General features: G+C 37.2%; 2 protein-coding genes across 2 annotated transcripts in view; both read left to right on the top strand.

Annotated features, from left to right (window-relative positions):
- The first annotated feature begins 516 nt into the window (after positions 1–516).
- On the top strand, positions 517–13,543 carry LOC106614852 (collagen alpha-1(XI) chain). The gene is made up of 11 exons (XM_014230778.3): positions 517–727; positions 4,466–4,762; positions 7,335–8,833; positions 8,900–8,974; positions 9,042–9,152; positions 9,223–9,483; positions 9,543–10,460; positions 10,522–11,097; positions 11,155–11,425; positions 11,485–13,190; positions 13,250–13,543. Exons 2-11 carry the CDS (start codon positions 4,627–4,629, stop codon positions 13,391–13,393), a joined length of 5,697 nt encoding a protein of 1,898 aa, XP_014086253.3. The 5' UTR covers positions 517–727; positions 4,466–4,626; the 3' UTR covers positions 13,394–13,543.
- Positions 13,544–15,579: 2,036 nt separating this feature from the next.
- dsf (nuclear receptor dissatisfaction) overlaps positions 15,580–20,574 on the top strand; it is a 54,240-nt gene continuing 49,245 nt past the window's right edge. Inside the window, exon 1 of the mRNA XM_014230766.3 lies at positions 15,580–15,746. Within this exon, the coding sequence (XP_014086241.3) occupies positions 15,701–15,746 (46 nt within the window). The 5' untranslated portion in view covers positions 15,580–15,700. The remainder of the gene's footprint in view (positions 15,747–20,574) is intronic.

Consider the following 20,574-nt stretch of genomic DNA (forward strand, 5'->3'; position numbering starts at 1 on the left):
GGTACTCCTTAAGTATGAAGTCCTCCACTTTTAATGCCCAGTGAGACTTTGAATTCCTTAAATTCTCTTGATAATATCGGCTCTGGAAATAAGTGCCAATGGTAGTCTCTCTCCAATGACACTTGGTAGAAAGTTAGAACCTTAAAGCTACTATATTTTTGATAGGACCTGTGGAGTTTAAAGGTATAGTATCTAAATGGATTACGCATCATATCCTGGCTATTACTTTCAAAATTTTGGTGTTTAATAAGAACTCCAAATATATTTTAGAGCTGCTAGATAAATCTTTCTAGTGTTAGAAAAACTGAAAGAAGACCTTGTGTCTGTAGACCACAAAGTTGTTCTTTAATTGACCTTCCTTAAAAAGGTATGTGTGAGGAGTCCGAACATCTAGAATATGTGTTACTGCACGCTAGAAAGGTCATTAACTAAAAAAAAACATAAGTCCAAATCACAGTTTTCTATTCCTAAAAAAAAGCCTTCACGCTCTTAAGCTTATTTAAGTACCCTCATATTCACCACACTAGCAAGCCGCCAACCACAACGCGCTCTACTAAAGTGATCGTCATTGAGATCGCAACATCAATTCGAGCTTCCTAAATGCAACTTCAAATACCGTTGGCTCAGTTCGTGTTCGTCGGCCGTTGGTTTCAGTTTGTGGATTCGGAAAATAAAATAAGGATTTTTGTGCAAGTAAAGTGAATGGCTGGAGAAGTGCTTGATTGAGGTTAGGTGATAAGCTGAAAAAATAAAAAAATCCACTTTTTCAAACAAAAATGTTAGTAAAAAGATATTTGTGGATAAATAATAATAAAATTAACGTGGAAGAATAATATTTCATGAAAAATAATTGTGGGAAAAGTGCAATTAAAGCGATCTAAAGTTAACGGGGTCAACCGGAAGTGACATAACTGTCTTCAAATATATGTGCAAGGCATTTCATTTTTGATTTTCGGTACTTTGAAACTAAAAAAAGTGATTTTTGAAAACGTTTTCGATATTTTTATAAGAAAACGTGATTTTGAAAAAGTTTTTAAAGAGGAAATACAAATTTTTTGTACCACAAAAGTTTACAGAAGGATATTTTTGATGCTTCTGATGGGTTTTTGACTGATTTCCAATTAGTTACTGTGTGCTATTTTGAATTATATAAAATTTTGAAAATTTTTTCTCAAAATTGTTGCTAAAAATATAAGTTTTACTAATTTAAGAAAAAAAAATCTTCAACCATTTCCTCAATTATGCTACAAAAACTTTGGGTTCTTTGCATTCGCTGGCGCAGCGAGCGAGCTTTTTGTGATAAAGTCATCTATTTTGCTAATAAAAAGTTCATAATGTTATCAAGCATCCAAACTAAACGAAAGCAGCGAAACTAAAATTAAATTTCGGCCCTGTCCGCTTGTAGACGCATCCGCTTGATTGCGTCGCTGGCTGTGTTGGAACTCGGAACTCGGACTTAAAATGTGTTCAAAATTTTTCGGCGTTCTTATCAGCTGCTTTTCTGCTGCCAAACAAACATATATACAGTTACTATGAACAGCTGATGACATACATATTTATAGATCGGAAAGAATTTATTTACATACAAATGTGTTGTGAATGGGCCAACCGGCCGCCGGTTTAGATAGCGCCGCGCTTTATCAATGAAAGCAACTTTTTAGTCTCATTTGATTTTTTATTTATTATTAAATATGAAAAAAAGAAATTTATTTATTTTAAATTACTCAAACTGCTCTAAACCTCTCTGAAGTTTTGTCGCTCTGAAACGCGTGGCATAGTGGTGAATTATTTTTGGTGTCTTTTGAAATCGTCCGAGGCCTTAGCCTAGGTCAGTGTTAGGCACTGATAAGCTCGGTTGCTTATCAAAGAAGGTGCAAAAACTGTGTCAGTAGCGTCAATAGCCTGTGTGATAGTTAAATGTGCACCGAATTCCCACGCTTATCGCGAGACATGAAAAATGTTTTGGAAAAATGTATTAATAAATACTAAATATAATCTATTTAAAACAAAATTCAATTACAAGATTAAGTAATAATATAATTTTAAATAAAATAACAAAATAAGTTTAAATATATTATTTGAAAAAATTAAATAAAATTACAAGACTGCGCAGTAATGCAATAATAGAAAATAATAAAAAATAATAATTTCTAATTATTTCAAAATTACAGAACAATTCAATAATATTGAACAAAATAATAAAAACAAGAATAAAAATATTGTATTAAAATATTACGTAATAATTCTATAATTTAAAATATAATATTTGAAAAAAAACACCTAGTAATAAAACATTACGTAACAATTTAATAATATAAAACAAAAATAATAATAAAATAAAAAACATTGAAAAAATATTAATAAATAATAAGAATCATAATAATTCAAAAAAAAAGTATAAAATTTAAAAAAAAACATAAAACATATTACAATATTACACAATAATTTAAATAATTTTAAAACAAAAAACTGTTATAAATATAATATTAAAAAAATTAAATTGTAAGATTGCGTAATATTCTATGGTATAAAATAAAATTACTATAAACCATATATTTGAAAAAAAAAAAAATTATAACATTTAGTAATAATTCTAAAAAAAAAATAATAAAATAAAATACATTGAAAAAATAAGAATAATTCAAGGAATTATTATAAAGAAATTTAAAAATTTGAAAAAAATATTTATTATTGCTAAAGATTACATATTAATTCAAAAAATCAAAAATGAAAAAATAACAAAAATATTTATGAAATATTAAAAAATCATAAAACATTACACAATAACTTAAATAATTAAAAAAAAAATAAAATTTAATTTTCTTTAAATTAAATATTAAAAAAAAACTAAAAATAAAACATTACGTAACAATTCAATAATTAAAAAAAAAATATAAATAAAATTAAAAAAAAATATATATATAATTGCAATATTACATAATACTTCAAAAATAAAATAATAAAAAATAATTTATCAAATAATAAAAAAATTAATTTATAACATTGCGTAGTAAATCTATAATATAAAATAAAATTACTAAAAGTAAAATATTCGAAAAAAAAATAAATTAAAACATTTAGTAATATATCTATAATCTAAACTAAAATAATGGAAATATATTTAAAATGCATTGAAAAAATACGAAATTACTTAATTAAATGAACTATTACAAAAAGTTAAAATATTAAAAAAAAAAATTTTAATAGCCTAAAATAAAATAATAAAACAAATTATATTAAAAGCATATTTAAAAAAAAAATATTGCAAAAATTTATAATAATTTCATAACACAAATCAGCAAAATAGTTCTAAAAAAATATTTAAAAAAATTAAAAGTTTGCGTAATAGTTCTACAAGCTAAATTAAAAATATTTTAATCAAAATATTTCAAAAAAAAAATTTTAAGGTTACGTAAAATTATTATCTAAATGAAAATAAAATACATTGAAATAAAAAATAATAGAAAACAAATAAATTAAATATTTTATATAAATAAAGAAATAATGTTACGAGCTATAAATCTGATAATTAATTTTAAAAAATTGGAAGAGGCCCGTAATTCAATCGCCAAACACAGAATTTTTAATGTAAAAAAAATACCCAAACTGAAAAAGTAACAGTGCAGAAAGAAGTTCGACGCAAAAGAACACTCCAGTTTTGGATCGACTAGATTACTTTTATTCTTTAAGGAACTCGACGCGAAATAGTATATTATGTATCTCTATTTATTAAATAATGTATATATGACCTATATCCCATATGTACGAAAGATATGTCCATCTTGAATTTGGAGATATCAAGTCTAACGCAAAAAATAATCAAAAAAAGTTTGTAAACATAAAAAAAAATTTAAATAAATATGAAAAAAAAATACATATATATATTTAGTATATATTTTTTAATCTAAAACTTAAAAACTCGAATACTTTACAAAAATAAATTATAATAAAAACATCTTATTGGTATAAAAAATTAACAAAAGCCAAAAAGAAACGGATAAAATCAAAATTATAAGATACAATTGAATAGTAAAGCAAGTTTTAGTAAAGTGACTAATAATCTGACTTTTTAAACTATAAATTACAAAGTGAAATCAAATATTGATATTAAAAAATAATATTGAATAAAAAGAAATAATTCAAAAAATACGAAAAAATTAAAATCTTTAATAAAATTGCAAAAAAAAATCAAAAAAATATATTTATTGGTATATAAAGTTATAAAAAACCGTTAAATAAAAAAATTAATTAATTACAATAACGAGTTTAAAAATAAAATGTTATCTGTTATTATTTGATTAATTTTATTAATTAATTTAATTAATTAACCGTTATTATTTTTTATATATATTATATTTTTTTTATATTTTTTATATATTTATATTTTTTTTTTTCATTTTTTATATATTTATATATTTTTTTTTATATTTTATATATTTATATTTATTTCCATTCAAAAAATAAGTTTTTAGTGCAATTAAAGTGTCAATGCCAACAATGAAGTGCAACTATTTTTTAACTAAATTGTGAACTTGCTTTAACTTTTAAAATAAAATTTGTGTTTTGATGCGCTGAATTCGCCACACATTTGGGTGAATCAGTGCGGCATCAGTAGTACTTCGAAACATGAAGATCTCATGGAATGCTATGTTGCGAAATCATCATTTAAATGGACTCACTGAAATTGGCTTATATATTGTTTTTGGTGTGACTGTACTGGCTTCACATTTAACAACTGCAGCGGCAGCGGAGCCAAATAATGGTGAGTATTTTTTTTTTTTTTTTAAATAATAATATTTATAGAAATAGATTTTCATTTGTGAACGTAGATATATTTCGAAATAAATATTAACCCTGTTTGTTATGTTCTATGTTCTTTCTTGGATACGTAAAAACTTGTTTTATATTTGTTAATATTAAAGGGAATGTTGAGATCTAGAGGCAAATCTTCTTGTAAGTAAAATATTTCACTGTCTATTTGACATGACGTTACCAGGATCCCCGGTTCGACGAAACCAGAACGAATCCAAGTATTTGTCGGCCAAGTATTGTCCACTCAGGTTGACTCTGAAAACATATATAATATATGGACATTTTTTTTGTTATTTCCTTACGTGAAATTTTGGTTATGGCGACTGTATGCTATAGGGTTCCGATCTGAATAATATATTCAGATATTATACCGCTGGCTTGGAAAATAATCCATGTCAAATAAAAAAGTTTCCCATACTTAAGGACTTGAGTTTGAATCGGTCAGTTTGTATGGCAGATATAACCTTTAGTATTCCAATATCGGCGGTTTCAACAAATTTGATATAAGCAAAAGACGTGTGTAAGATTTCACATCGATATCTCAAAAACTAAGAGACTAGTTCGCGTATATACAGACAGAGGGACATGGCTAAATCGACTTAGCTCGTCACGCTGATCATTTATTCATATGTATATGACCTTATAGAATTTCCGACATTTCCTTCTGGGTGTTACAAACCTCCTTGCAAATTCAATATACTCTGTTCAGGATATAAGTATGCATCTCAAGGTCTAACTGATTTCAAAAATTCACAAAATCGTGTTATCGAAATTCCTGGTATCCCATCGACCTAATTTTTTCGCACCAAAAATAAAGCGATTACTGTCTAATTAGTTCTAGTGATACTAATAATTATATATCATCATTCTATTCTACACTTGCAAATACATATTCATATTCACAGAAGCCTATTTGTCGGCTTTAAAGCCATTAAAAAGCGGCAAACTTTTATCATTCGCATACAGTCAAATTTGTGCTTAATTACCCAAACAGACAGCGCCACACACACACATACATATATAGAATACTATTTGAAAATATCGGAAAAAGCATCGTCAAAGTGTTAAAATTGTGCGCAATGAAGCGATATGATTTTTAGTATTCTCTTTTTTTCATAAAACTACATATCAGTCATAAAGTTTAATCATATGTGACGCCGGACATGCGACCAAGTATGTATGTCAACTAGATATGTCGCGCATCACTTTTGAGCATGACGTTGAATGTCGTTATGTTCCATTACATGAGTGCATGGTATAAAGTGTCTGCTGGCTTCCAGCAAAGTTCTTTTCTTCTTCTTCCTGCACATAAAAATGAATTGCAGAAACCATTAGCAGCACTCGACACTCTCTTCAACTCCTCTCAATTCTACATATAGTTAGCGCAAATTTTCTTTCCAATTTGCAAATTTACAAAAACAAAATCAAAGGCGCATACTCCGCATTCTCATTGCTGTTTTATCGATCAAAATTGATTTGTCATTACTTGACGTTTGTTCGTATTTGCTAATCACAGCTGTCAGTGTTCGTGGTTACTCGTTGCTGCACTGATTTTTGTGTGTCAATGACCAATTGTCGTGGCATTGACGTCACTGACCGATCGGCACAAGAGGCGCTGAAGGTCGTTAGCAGTGATCCATATTTTTGCTGTATCGACATGGATTTATCAAAGGCCTAACTGATTTAATTGATTGCCTTTGTTGTTTATTGTAGTTTACTAATACCTTGCGATGTTTAGACAAGCAGGCGACAGTAGTGTAGTAGTTGAGTAGTTTTAAGTAGCGTTGCCTTGACAATAATCCATGCCGAACTTCGTAAAGATATTTTGCCAAATGAAAACGTTTTCCATACAAGGACTTGATTTTAATCGATCAGTTTGTATGGCAGCTGTATGCTGTAAGAACATATACCGGCGTTTCTGACAACTGAGCAGCTTCTTTGAAATAAAAGGACTTGAGCAAAATTTCAGATCAGACCGACGGACATTTATAAATCTCGTCAACAAACTGTAACAAACTTTGTGACGAACCTAACTGTTGTTCCGGGTGTAATTATCTAAATGAGTTTCACAAAGCTTCCTACTTCGTAATTTCGTAAAAATAGACACCGCGATGGAGATATTTATTCACTCACATAATTTTCGCCCTCTGAATTGTGTGTTTTTATTTTTTAAAACTAAATCAGAATACTTTCCGTATAACTAAGAACCCGAGCCATTTTATTTTACGCATATCGAGATTACGGGTCGCCTTGACTCGTCAAACTTAAATCTACATATTTTAAACAAATAAGTAGTACTGTTCTTTAATACGAGAATCGAAATACTTTCATATAATCTCCGAAAGCAATAAGTGCATTAGTTTTCACTTCTGGAAGTCCACAGATTGAAGATATTTTGAGAAGTACCCCCAAATAAAATGAAAAGTAGCAAAAATTCCGCTAACTCTAAGTAAGCTTTTCAAACTTTTTACAGTCGAATAAATATTACATTTTGTATAACGCTTATATTTTACACTTTCCAGCTGGCTTTGTGGATTTAATACGCGAGTTCGGTTTACCCGAACTGCCGCCTGGTATCACTGGTGTACCGGGCATGTGCGGCGTGGAACGTAATCTTTATCAAGTATACAGTTCGCCAGCTTTTCGCATTTCCAAAGATGCTATGCTTACGATACAAACCGCGCAAGCCTTTCCCGATGGCTTTCCCACGGACTTTTCAATTATTTTGGCTTTACGCAGCAATCAAACGAATCCAACGAAGGCGCCCGTTTTTACCATCTATTCGGACGAGAGTGAGGAGGTGCTCTCACTTAGCCTTGGCAAAGAGATTAGTCTTAGCTATGAGCAATCAGATGCAACTTTCAACCAACGTAACACCATTAATTTCGGGATTGGTATAAGTGATACGAATTGGCATCGCATTGGTGTGAGTGTGAAAGGCACGGCTGCAACTTTGGTGGTGGATTGTACCAAACAGGTGACGCGAAGAGTGGAACGTTCTCGTGGCAGCACGATTTCAACGAATGGCCTAATACTTACTGGCGCACAAATGACAAATGATCAGGGATTTTTCGCTGGTGATGTGCAATTGATGGCCATTGTAAATAGTCCGGAAGCGGGTTATGAAGTTTGTACACGTTATGCAACACCTTGTGTCCAACAAGGAGTTGTTACTCTAGAGCGGTATACAAGCGGTGGTGGTGATGGTGGTGGTGGTGGAGGTGTCAGTTGGTCATGGTCATCATCATCGAGCAACAGCGGCAATGGGCGAGCAGGTGCGGGGGGCGGCGATGGAACAGGTTTGGGTGGAGACACGCTCGGTCTTTTTGAGGGTAGAAGGCGATTGAATGGCGGAGCATTAAATGAAGCTGTTATTGGTGGCGGTGGTGGTGCCCAGGAAAGGGGCCCGAATTTTCAGTATAGCAATTCACGTAGCTATAGCTCGAGACCTCTGGTAGATAGTGGCGATTTAATTGGAAATCTTCAATTGAACGGAGTTGGGCGAAGACAGGAACAAGAAATTAAGGGTATTAGCGAAATCGCGATTAACGGAAATGGTGGTGAGGCTGGCAGAGAAAGTGCTGCTCTACCAAATTTTCCAGCAGAATTTGATAGCGTTGATTTGGATGAGTATGCCATCGACGGAAATGGCATGGATTTGAATTTTGATAATTATGTAGATCTTACCACACCCTCTACAAAAGAAACAAATGACAATAAAGAAGCCAGAAAGAGGGTGGAGACCGATGGCAATGAAGCTAACGTAAATTCTACGGAGCCCCTCAACCCCGCGGTAAATCGAAATTTAGATGGACGAAGAAACGGTGGCCCCAAACAGAATTCGTCAGATCCCGGCTATGTTGTTGGCGGTAGTAACACCATTTGTTATCCTGGCCCAAGAGGTTATACTGGCACCCCAGGGCCTCCGGGAGACCCAGGCCCAAAAGGTGAAGCTGGTCGAGATGGTTTGGCGGGGACTCAAGGCATACAAGGACCGCCAGGGCATGTGTTTGTAGTTCCTGTATGAGAGTTTGATTAATAACATTCAGAATACGTAAAATTATATAATTTATTTTATTTATTACAGACAACACAGGGTGGCAGTGAGAAGGGACCGGATACACAGTCGGAGGCTCTGCGGCAAATGATATCTCAACACATGGCAAGTTGTTGAAAACTATGCGATTTGATGTCGGCTATTGATAAAATATCTAAAATTTCGATTTCAGATGGCTTTGCGTGGATCCGAAGGCCCGATGGGTCTCACAGGAGTGCCTGGTCCACCAGGTGTACCGGGTCAACGTGGTGATAAGGGCGAGCCTGGCGATGTTGGGGAACCGGTAATTAAATCTTTTTCTAATTTCCTGCTTTACATATTGACCTAACGTTTAGAATATATACCTTCGGCAGGGGTTACGTGGATTGCGAGGACCTAGTGGACCATCGGGACGTGATGGACGTCGTGGTCGTTCAGGCAGAGATGGAGAACGCGGGGCAGTCGGCCCACAGGGACCAAAGGGTGAAATTGGTCCAATGGGTCCTATTGGTTTGCCGGGTGAAAAAGGTCATCGTGGTTTACCAGGCGTAACGGGTGAGAAAGGCCAACAAGGTGTAGAAGGACATCCAGGCGAAGAGGGGCCACCAGGTTTGCCTGGCTTACCCGGAGAGTTGGTGAATTATTTAAGAAATATTACATGGTTCTATATTAACTTTTGAAACAATATCTTAAGGGTCCTCGCGGTTTCCCAGGACCACGTGGTTTTCCAGGGCCTGCAGGCAATCCAGGGTTACAAGGGGCAGAAGGCCAACAGGGAGCGAAAGGTGCTACTGGTTTAACTGGGCCAGCAGGGCCTGCAGGGCAAATAGGTACGAATGGGCCTCCTGGCGCACCTGGCCCGCAAGGCAATCTTGGACCGCCTGGCATTGCTGGACCACCTGGTAAGCCTGGACTTCCAGGTTTGCCTGGGGCAGATGGTGCACCTGGTCATGCGGGCACACCCGGCGCTATTGGGCCAAAGGGCGATCAAGGAATGCAAGGAGTACAAGGTCCTGTCGGATTCCCTGGACCCCGCGGACTTAAAGGTGATGATGGACAACGCGGTTCTCCTGGTGATAAAGGCGATAACGGCGACAGAGGATTAGATGGTGAAAAAGGTGATGCTGGTTTGCCTGGTGAACGTGGATCACCAGGTTCACCTGGTAGCCCAGGTCCTGAAGGTCCAGAGGGACCAAAAGGTTTTGAGGGTCCAAGAGGCGAAACTGGTTCACAGGGTTTACCTGGCGAAAAGGGTAAACAAGGACCACAAGGATTTCAAGGTTATCCTGGTCCGTCTGGTGATAAAGGAGACAAGGGCGCAACTGGAACTTCCGGACCGGCGGGTATAAAAGGAGAACGTGGGTTACAAGGACAGTCGGGTGAACGCGGTGAAATGGGCCCTAGAGGTTTTCGAGGTTCAAGGGGAAGGCGTGGTAACGATGGTAACCCCGGGCCGAAAGGTGACACGGGTCAACCTGGTGCACCAGGGCCTCAAGGTGAAAGTGGGCCACAAGGAACAGAAGGCCCACGTGGTTTCATTGGTTTACCAGGTGCACCTGGCGCAGATGGGAAGAACGGTGTTATGGGTCCACCGGGAGAACGAGGACAGCCTGTATGTATAGTGTATGAAGGTTTAAAATAAGATGTACTTATTGCACTATTTTTTATTAAAGGGCGAAGCAGGAAAACCTGGACCACCAGGAGAACCCGGAGTTATTGGACCGCGTGGAGCACCTGGTGAACTAGGTCCTATTGGAGAGTCTGGAGCACCAGGGTTGCCAGGGTTACCAGGAGAAGCAGGCTTACCTGGCGAAGCTGGCAAGGAAGGCCCATCTGGGCCGATTGGTCCTATAGGAATCCCTGGACCGCAGGGAGCAACGGGTCTTCCAGGTTTTCCAGGTGAACGTGGTCATCAAGGTCAGCCAGGATTACCTGGTCTGAAAGGAGAGCAAGGTTTACTAGGTGCCCCTGGGTATACTGGTGATAAAGGTCAGTCGGGGGAGCCTGGAAATTCTGGTCCTCAAGGTCCGCCAGGAAACCCTGGTCCCCCAGGTAGTGCTGGTTCCCCTGGTGCGAAAGGTGAACCTGGTGAAAAAGGACCGATTGGGCCAGCTGGTAGAGATGGCTTGACTGGATTACGTGGCTTACCAGGACCACCGGGTCCTCAAGGTACGCCTGGTGAAGATGGTGACAAAGGAGAAACTGGACCACCTGGTGAGAAAGGTCTGAAAGGAAGTAGAGGAGAACCGGTAAGTAGAATTTAAGTACTTATTCTGGCAAGATGATTTAATAATGAAATGTTTTAGGGCCCAATAGGTTCGACCGGAGCACAAGGGCCACGTGGTGAATCTGGTCCGCCTGGATCGCCAGGTGACAAGGGACCGCCAGGAGAGACTGGTCGAAGAGGTATTAAAGGTGAAGATGGAAAACACGGTCTACCAGGACCTGTTGGTAAACCAGGCGTTCAAGGTTTACCAGGGCCAGCAGGCTTTAAAGGTGAGCGCGGAGATGATGGACTGATGGGTTCAATAGGACCACCGGGTTTGCCAGGAGAACAAGGCAGAAGAGGATTGAAAGGTTTGTTGTTCAAATGAATTTTAAGTTAAGAAATACTATTTCCATTTTTTTTTTTGTAGGAGTGCATGGGCAACAAGGAAAACCTGGACCCCGTGGTCCTCAAGGTGCAACAGGTTCAGATGGACCGCAAGGGCCACCAGGTCCTGTGGGTCCTATTGGTAAAACAGGGGAACCTGGATCACCAGGCCCTAAAGGAGAACAAGGTAAATCTGGACCAATCGGCCCACCTGGCCGCCAAGGCATACAAGGTCAAGAGGGACCGAAAGGCACTGTTGGGCCACGTGGTTATCCAGGCGCGAGAGGTGAGCCCGGTTTGATGGGACCAAAAGGTGACGTGGGACCTGACGGTGAGGATGGAAAACCAGGCGATCAGGGACCAATCGGAGATATAGGACCAGAAGGCAGAATAGGTGAACCTGGCCCAACAGGAAAACAAGGTCCTGAAGGCCCAGCTGGCTTACAAGGAAACCCTGGACCAATTGGGGAAAAAGGAGATAAAGGAGATTTGGGGCCACAAGGACCACAAGGTATTTTAGGCCCACAAGGGTTACCCGGACTGCAGGGACAACCTGGTACAAGAGGATTGCCGGGTGAAGTGGGTGAAACCGGTTTGCCCGGGCCAGAAGGTGTACCCGGAAAAGAAGGCAGTATTGGGGAACCAGGACCAGCCGGACCTAAAGGTGATCGTGGTAGACGTGGGCCGAAAGGCCATCGTGGTGAATTAGGAATGGTGGGATTGAAAGGTGATCAAGGTGAAAAAGGTGATCGCGGCTTACGTGGCCCACATGGACCAGAGGGACGCAAAGGCGAACCGGGTCCTGTAGGAGCACTCGGACCTAAAGGCAATGACGGTCCACAAGGACAAACTGGACTAATCGGTCCACCAGGACCTAAAGGAACTGAAGGTCAAGCGGGCAATAAAGGTGACACGGGCCAACCGGGACCGGCTGGACCACCAGGTGCACCAGCTGAGGCACCACTTATACCACCAGAACTGCTCTTCCAAATGCAACAGTACTCAGGTACAAAAGCGGAAATACGTCGACGACGCGATGTAGACATGCACGAGGATTTAGCGCCATTTGAGGAGGATGATGACTTCAATGAAATTATGGGAGTACTCTCCGCGCCAGAACCTACAATCGCTACACAAGACCATCACAAGAAATCAAAGCGAAAACGTAAGAAGAAGCCAACACCACACGGTGAAGCGGGTGCGGCCGGTAAATTGGTGGACATGTACAGCGCCATCTACAGCATGCGTTTAGAAATGGATCGCATGCGCAAACCGACTGGCACCCAGGACAACCCCGTGCGCACCTGTCGTGACCTACACTATGCGCATCCACAATTCGAGAATGGTTGGTATTGGGTCGATCCGAACGCCGGCATGCCCGACGATGCAACCTACGTCTACTGTAACATGAGTGCCGGCGGTGAGACCTGCATACAGCCGGATGCGCACACAGCTGAAGCGCCATTGGTGCCGCGACGTCAAGCCGGCCAACCTGACTGGTATTCACGCCTAAGTGGTGGCGAAAAAATCACTTACGACGGCGTGGGCACAGTGCAACTGACGTTCTTGCGTCTGCTAACTGAAGAAGCGCATCAGAATTTCACCTACATCTGCAGCAATTCGGTGGCTTGGTACAGTGCAGCGGCAAAGAGTTATGCGCAGTCGCTGCGGTTGCTTGGCGAAAACGACATGGAAATCGCACACGAGGGTACAGATATTAAACCGGAAGTGCTGCGCGATGAGTGTCAGGTAATTGAGAGCTTATTTTTTCTAAAAGTTCTTGAATCCAATCTTCTTTTTTTCTCTAGCAACCGAATCAGCATGGCGAGACTGTGCTATTGATACGTACCAAACGGCTCAATTATCTGCCATTAGTGGACTTCTATCCACAGGACTATGCGCGTACGGATCAAGCTTTTGGCTTTAAGGTTGGGCCAGCATGCTTCAAATGAGGCATAACAAAAACAAATAGCACATATAATGTTGTAAAGAGAGCGAGAGAGAAAGTGTACGAGCGAGCTGAGAATTTTAAAAATATTTATCTAGTAAAAATATACCAACAACACATAGAGTTAATTACACCATAGGCATAGAAGTTTGAACTTAATCGACTGCCATAATTGTATAAGAAATCTATAAGCATTCGAATTGTTGTAAGTGTATTTAGTTTTAACGGTTTTTATTTGTTTATTTCAACACTATTTTAAGCTGAGAGAGTCTTTTGTTGTTACATAAGTTTTTTTTTACATGAATTCAATACAAACATAACGGTAACTGTTAAGTGAAATAAAAAATAGTGATTATAAAATCAAGTGAATATAAAAGATGAAGTTAGGTTAGCTTAAAGGAAGCAATAATAACCGAAGTCTTACAGTGGCTTACTATACTGTTAGGAAAAGTTAACATAGTTCAAAACTTTACTGAGCTGCAGGAATACTAATGCAAAATGAAACGAAGCCAGTTGAGCTTCAGAAAAAATTTAAAAGAAGAGCGCGCAAGCTTATGAAGTGTCAAGCCAATCATGTCATATGCAGGAAATGACATAAAGAACATCAGATGGATGCCTTAAAGACATGCAGAATCGTCAAGATCATGTGAGTGTCAAGGATAAGGAAAGAAAACACACATATTTTTTCTCACATGGTCTCGAAAAGACTGCATGTTGATACTTCTTGGTCGAACAAATCCGAGCGCATGCTAGTTACAGTGTGGACTCTCACTAAAGCGGACTTCAAAAGTATTCAAAGCCATTACTTGATTCTTAAAGCGCTTATATACATATCTCCCTTTTCTTTCAATTAGTAAACTATATAAAAATATTGGTTTATGTATGTATGAGTAATAATCAATTTTTATTTGCACTAATTTTTGCTGTGGCACGTAAACTTTTGAAATTATACACTTTTTAAGCAAACAAAAAAAAAAGTACAATCCGGTAAGGTGACTAGCTGCTCCCCGCCTACCTTTGATCATTCTCATAATATCTCATAGTACTTTATGCATAATTTTCGTTTTTTTTTGTGTTTTTTGTGTTTTTTTTTTTAAGCAAAATTTTTTTCTCCAGCACATTTCTCACTTATTCATTTTTCCAGCATTTCCTACAATCATTCGCAGAGCTTTTGTTTTTAATGCGTCCCGCTCAACGGTCAGCGCTTACCCACCCACTCGTCATACATGCTTGACTGTGTGCTTGTCGTTTAGCGTTGCAAGGCAAAAGGATTAGTGCAACACTCTATGCATAAACATTTTAGCTGAAAAGCACAGTGATAACTAGGCAGAATAAATGTTTGGGTTTTACTTTAATAACTGTGTTTTTCTCTCTGCTTCTTCACCTTTTTGGTTTTTTTTTTTTTGGTTTTTCTCTTTATTTTCAGAATCTTCTTCCAGCACGCTCGTCTTGTGTGCCACATGTCCATAGTCAATGTTTCGCTAATGCATTTCTACTTTAGGGCATTAGTAAGAGTTTACCCGAAAAATTCATATTTTTCATAAATCATAAAAAATGCACCCACACACATACAGACACAAATAGTCTCACTCAGCTTCATTAAACGCTTTTCTTTTGAATTAATTTTTATTTTATAACCTGAACAGTGTTTGAGATTTTATTTTGATCCGAAATTTTGCAAAGTGCTTTTCTCGTTTTTCAGAATCGTCGATTTCAGACCACTATAGCATATAACATACATAACTGCCATACAAACTTATCGCTCAAAATCAAGTTCTTGTAAAAAAAACTTTTTTGTTTGACAGAATATCTTGACTATATTTGATGTGGATTATTTTTCAAGGCTATAATATTCAAATATATTATTAAGATCGGATCACTATAGAATATAGCTGCCATACAAACGTATCGCTCAACATCAAGTTCTTGTATGAAAAACTTTTTTGTTTGACAATATATCTACACGAAATTTATTTATAAATTTATTTCTAAATTCACTTGTTAAGGGTATTATAGCTTCGTTGTAACTGAAATTAACATTTTTCTATATTTTAGTTTATTTCATTTTCCTCATTTTTCATCATGCATTTTTTAACTCCATCTTTCAGCTTCATTTGTATTTGCCTCTTTCACACCCAACACATTCACCAACGGGACATCATTTCATTACATTTGGTTTTAAGTGAAAATGTTAATAAAAAATGCGTGAAAGAAATATGAAATCACATTAAAAGGATTGTAATACCAGCGCCTAAACAAATACTCAAAAAAATGCTTAAAAAGTGCTAGTAATCTGCAATGTAGCACATTTATGAAGAACGTCAATAACCAACGTTGGAAGTGCGGATTGTCGCGAGGTACATACAACATACATATCTATATATTTTTATTTTTGTAGTGTTGTAGCAAAATGTTTGAATTTTCGGGTGGAAAATGCGTAAGAAATTTTTTACAGTTTTTTCCTAGCGGATTTTTGCGTGTTGGTATAATTCGGGGTGGCTCACTGATGGTGAACTTGTAATCGTCTCAGTTTTTTTTTTTTTTTTATTGGAGATATTAGTTGAAGGAACTGTTAGCATTTGAATCCAACTGCAGTAGAAAGGTGTAAATTGTAAATGTTTTTAGTTTAACTTTAGAAGAACATCTGATAAAGATAAGGCTTGGGCGGTATACCTTGTACTTTCTAAGAAAACGGTTTTCTGTTAATTCATGCTTCTACGTTACCGTAGGGATTTTGTTTTATAACTCGATATTTTTACAGATTTCGTAGTTTTTGCTCTCGATTACATAGTTGCCAATATCAGACGACTTGCAACCCTTAATAATTTCACTGCGTTGAATGCTGAACGGTCAGAAAGCCTCTAGGACCAAGATGAATACTATCAAAGGCAAAGAAGATGAATTTAATTTCAGGAAAAGTTAATGAACTGTCGAAGTGCCTTTTAAAGCTCTTTAATGTCCACTACGTTCATTTGCGACGAAGCATATTAGATGAATCGACAAAAATTGTGTCGTACTCTAAACATGAAACTGGGGACTAATGGACTTCAATATTATAGTGTCACAGCAATCAGTGCCGTGCTATACTTCTGATTTTACACTAGTACGTTGGTAATATATGTATTAGGGTGGGTCAAAAAACCATTTTTTCGCTTCGTACTCTGAAAAATTAGTTGATATCTCTCCAAGTATGCGTTTTTAATTGTAACGGGAAGATTCTTCACCTTACAGTTTTCTATGTTTTTCTTCCTATCAAATGGAAAAATTCATATCTCGCTTCCAACTACTCGAAAAAATATCTCGTTTCATAGATTTTGTAGGAAATTGAATGCTCTACAAAATGTTCTCAAACGATACTTTCGTAAACCTAACCGTTTAAATACCGTTAGAACATTAATGGTTGAAGTTGGATTATTTTAATAAATTTTTTTTTTTATGAAATTTATAACTCAATGAAAAAAAAAACATTTTAAACAACAAAATTCATAGGTTTGTAGCAAATTTACTGCTACTCCCTATTTTTCAGAGTATCAAGCGAAAAAAAAAATCGTTTCTTTTACCCAACCTAATATGTATATATTGACTGTCTCAATGCCTCTGTCAAATTTGTGTCAGGCTCATGGCACTTTGTCGATATGCGAAGTTATTTTTAAAGAATATCTATCATTTGAGTTCTAGTCATCACAACAGACGGTCGTGTCCAGCTGACCAAGTGTGATTATTCGTGACCTCACGTGGACTATTTACCTAACCTATCTTCTGATTGCTCAATGTTCCCTTGACAATTTGTAATTAGAATTTTGTTCCAAAAAGCCTTATGGCCTTACATTGAATTGTATATTATGTATTTTTAAATGAAGTCTATATCTATATATTATATAATCTATTCACCAAATATGAATTCTAACTAAAAAGACATTGAATTCCGCAATTGGTTTCCCTTTTATGGTCCAATATGTGTGAAATGCGTAGTCACCTGCGGGTATCGGTCAACAATTCTGTCTCCCTTTGAGAAAAAAAAAAAAACTAAGTATGAATTAATAATTAGATATAAAATAATGTTTTTAAATAGTTAAGAGTTTATATTTTATAATATTGTAGTTTTTAATAATTGTTGGTTTCCAAATTAATTATATACTAAAGCACTTACGTAGGTTGCACTCTGAACGCAACAATCGCCTCATCAGGTGTCGAAAAACGTTGCCCGCTTGGTCTACCTTTTACGTACGTATGGAAATAAAAAGAAAAGTGTGTCGAGGCACCACTACCGTACTTTTTTTTAACATTTCTTTCGCTCAATCGCCATGGCCCTATTTTTGAGCGATTCACAAATTGTGTGGAATCCAACGTGAAGAAAATTTTTTTACAGTCAAATGTTTATGCAATATTAAATATATGCTGGTCCCACTAATGCCTATAGTTGTCTCAAGCTAACGATAGGTCACTTGAAGATCTTACAGTTTGCGCAGAGCATCAATAGTTTCCCGAACAACAACTGATTTTAGACGACCTTCTTGAAATTCGTTTTGGAGTGATCTACGACGCCGATTGTATTAACCATACCATCGATAAACACTAGTCTTTTATGGAGCTTCTTCGTCAAAAATTTAATTAAGTTCATCGATACATTGTTGCCACGTCGAAAATTGTAAGAAATAATCGCGCTAAAATTTTTGCGATTTAATTCCATTTTTAGACCGATATTAATCTTTTAAGTTGCTGTAAATAACACAAATGGCGGTCGTATTTCAAAAAGTTCTGAGTATGTAAAATTTTTTATACCCTAAATAGGATATATAATATTAAGTTTGCCACGAAATTTGTAAAATCCAGAAGAAAACATCGGAGACCCTATAAAGTGTATACATAAATGATTAGCATAATGAGCTGAGTCGATTTAGCCATGTCCACCGTTATCGGACCACTATAGGATATAGCTATCATATAAACTGATCGATCAAAATTAACTTCTTGTATGGAAAGCTTTTTTTTGGACAAGATAAATTCACGCAAGTTGACATTGCTTATTGCTTTGTGGGGAACCGCCAGCACTAGTAGAGAAACCTCTGCTAAGTTCATGGGGGGAAAGCGGAAGTCAGACCGTCGGTGGAAAGCCAAGATTTTGAAGCGCTACGATAACAAACAAGCTGATCAGGATTCTGATCAGAAATGTTAAAAACTATAAACTATAATTTTAAATACTGCTATTTCAATGCACTGAGAGTAGAGCGTGCCAATGGATGTTCCTCTGAACACGTCTGTAAGATCTCAGGGTAAAAGCATTCTAATGACTTCTTCCATAATATTGAGCTCGTTTCCTCTAAAAGTAGTAGTCTTTTACTTTGGACACCACAGGATGCAGCTTAACTTTACTTAGACAAAGTTGCCGATGAGCGCTGAACGTGCACGCTTATCTGCTTTTATTGCCTCTTTGTATATTATTATGCATTGAAATGCAACGGGCTACCTTAATTGTTGCTGGGCCAACTTTCCAGAAGCTGATGGACTTACCAGTTAAGCGAGCGAGGTCAGGTTGGAAACCTTGACCGCGGTCTAAAGTATAATGTTACTACACCGCCGTCATGCCTATGTATAAACAATCATAACTTTAGCTCATTCTTGCTTGACTTTCTTAATTAAACTATCTTTCTCTGCTCTTCCGAGTTCTGTAAGGCTTAGCTCGTAATACAAGAATGAATTATAAGCTCTTAAAGTACAGTTTTTGCAAAAACATTGTTTAGGATTTGTTGAGTCGATTCATGAGAGATGGAGATCAAACTTCACACATAAACATAAAAAAGGTTGTACCAAAAATTCCAAAAAAAAAAAAATTATATATATTTAAGTGTAACAGTACTACCAAAGCAAACTAACATACATATATCACCTATATAAGTAAAGGTGTAAATATGATAAATACTCGCAGAACTAATCAATAGCAATAACACGTGACCGTAAATACAATAATCGATGGCACAGCTGATAATACAAAACAACTCTCGTTATAAACAAATATAAAAATAAACATAAAGGTTACAGCTTTTTAAGCGAGAGTCGACAAATATAACACAGTTCACTCTCAAAGCTTTTACCGCGTCGAATTCGACCAATAATCAGCGTCTGCGCGGGCAAAAACTGGTCGAAAAATGGTGACGCTCTTCAAGCCAGCAGGCCAATCGACAGAAAAGAGGCGGAGCTTAGCTGGCAGAGCATTTGCGTGAGAGTGTGAGAGCGCCATATGCGATACTGCCAGCGCGCATGTGTGTGCGTGTGTTTGTATAGCTGTGTATTTGCCGCTGCTTGACACACAGAAGGGTGGCTGGTCTGACATTAAAATCCAGCACTATGTAGAAAAAAAACGACTTTTTGACAACGCAAATGCGACAAAGTCGAGGGATGAGTAGCTGAGGCGAGTAACTACCACATACAGGCGCACCACAAATAGGAGCAACAGCAGCAGCAGCCGCAACAACAACAACGCAGCGCATACCATGATAAAGTCACGAGGACACATGAAATCAACACCCACAGAAGTCGCCATATCAAGAGCAGCACGAAGAGGCAACATCGACGCGCAGCGAGTATAATGCAGAGAAAACAAAAGCAAAAACAATAGCAAAGCTAACGCTATAGCTGTGCGTTCAAATGGCATGAGGTATTGGCTTTCTGTTGTATCAGTAATTTGGTGTGTGCCTTCAAGTGCGCGCTAACACACACACACACGTGCTTAAGTGTGGTTGCATATGTAATTTTGTGTGTTTGTGTGTTTGCGTGTGAGTGCGTTTGTATGTGAGCGAGCTTATGCTGGCATGTTGGCATTGTTGCTTTACTGTTATTATCCTGGCACACAATGTGCCCTTACACACCTACAAGTAGATATGTGCGCGTGTGTGTGTGCGTTGCTTTGTTGCTGCGCCTGGCTGCTGCCTTGGCGGCCATGTGTGACTTTGCACTCTGACTGGTTAATATAACCGCAGGATTGTATTACGCCGTCATGTAGCCACTTACATGGACACCGTTGCTCCTACTGCTTGTGGCGCGGCACTTGATTACTGAATGGGTGTTAGCCAGTTATTGTTGTAGTTGAAGTATATGATCTGTGTAGCTACATAGTATGTATGTATACAAATTTATATACATATATATATGTATATGTATATATGCATATCTGTGCTATACTATATA

The sequence above is a fragment of the Bactrocera oleae genome, chromosome 3 (assembly GCF_042242935.1).
Source record: "Bactrocera oleae isolate idBacOlea1 chromosome 3, idBacOlea1, whole genome shotgun sequence".
In the NCBI taxonomy this organism is placed as follows: domain Eukaryota; kingdom Metazoa; phylum Arthropoda; class Insecta; order Diptera; family Tephritidae; genus Bactrocera; species Bactrocera oleae.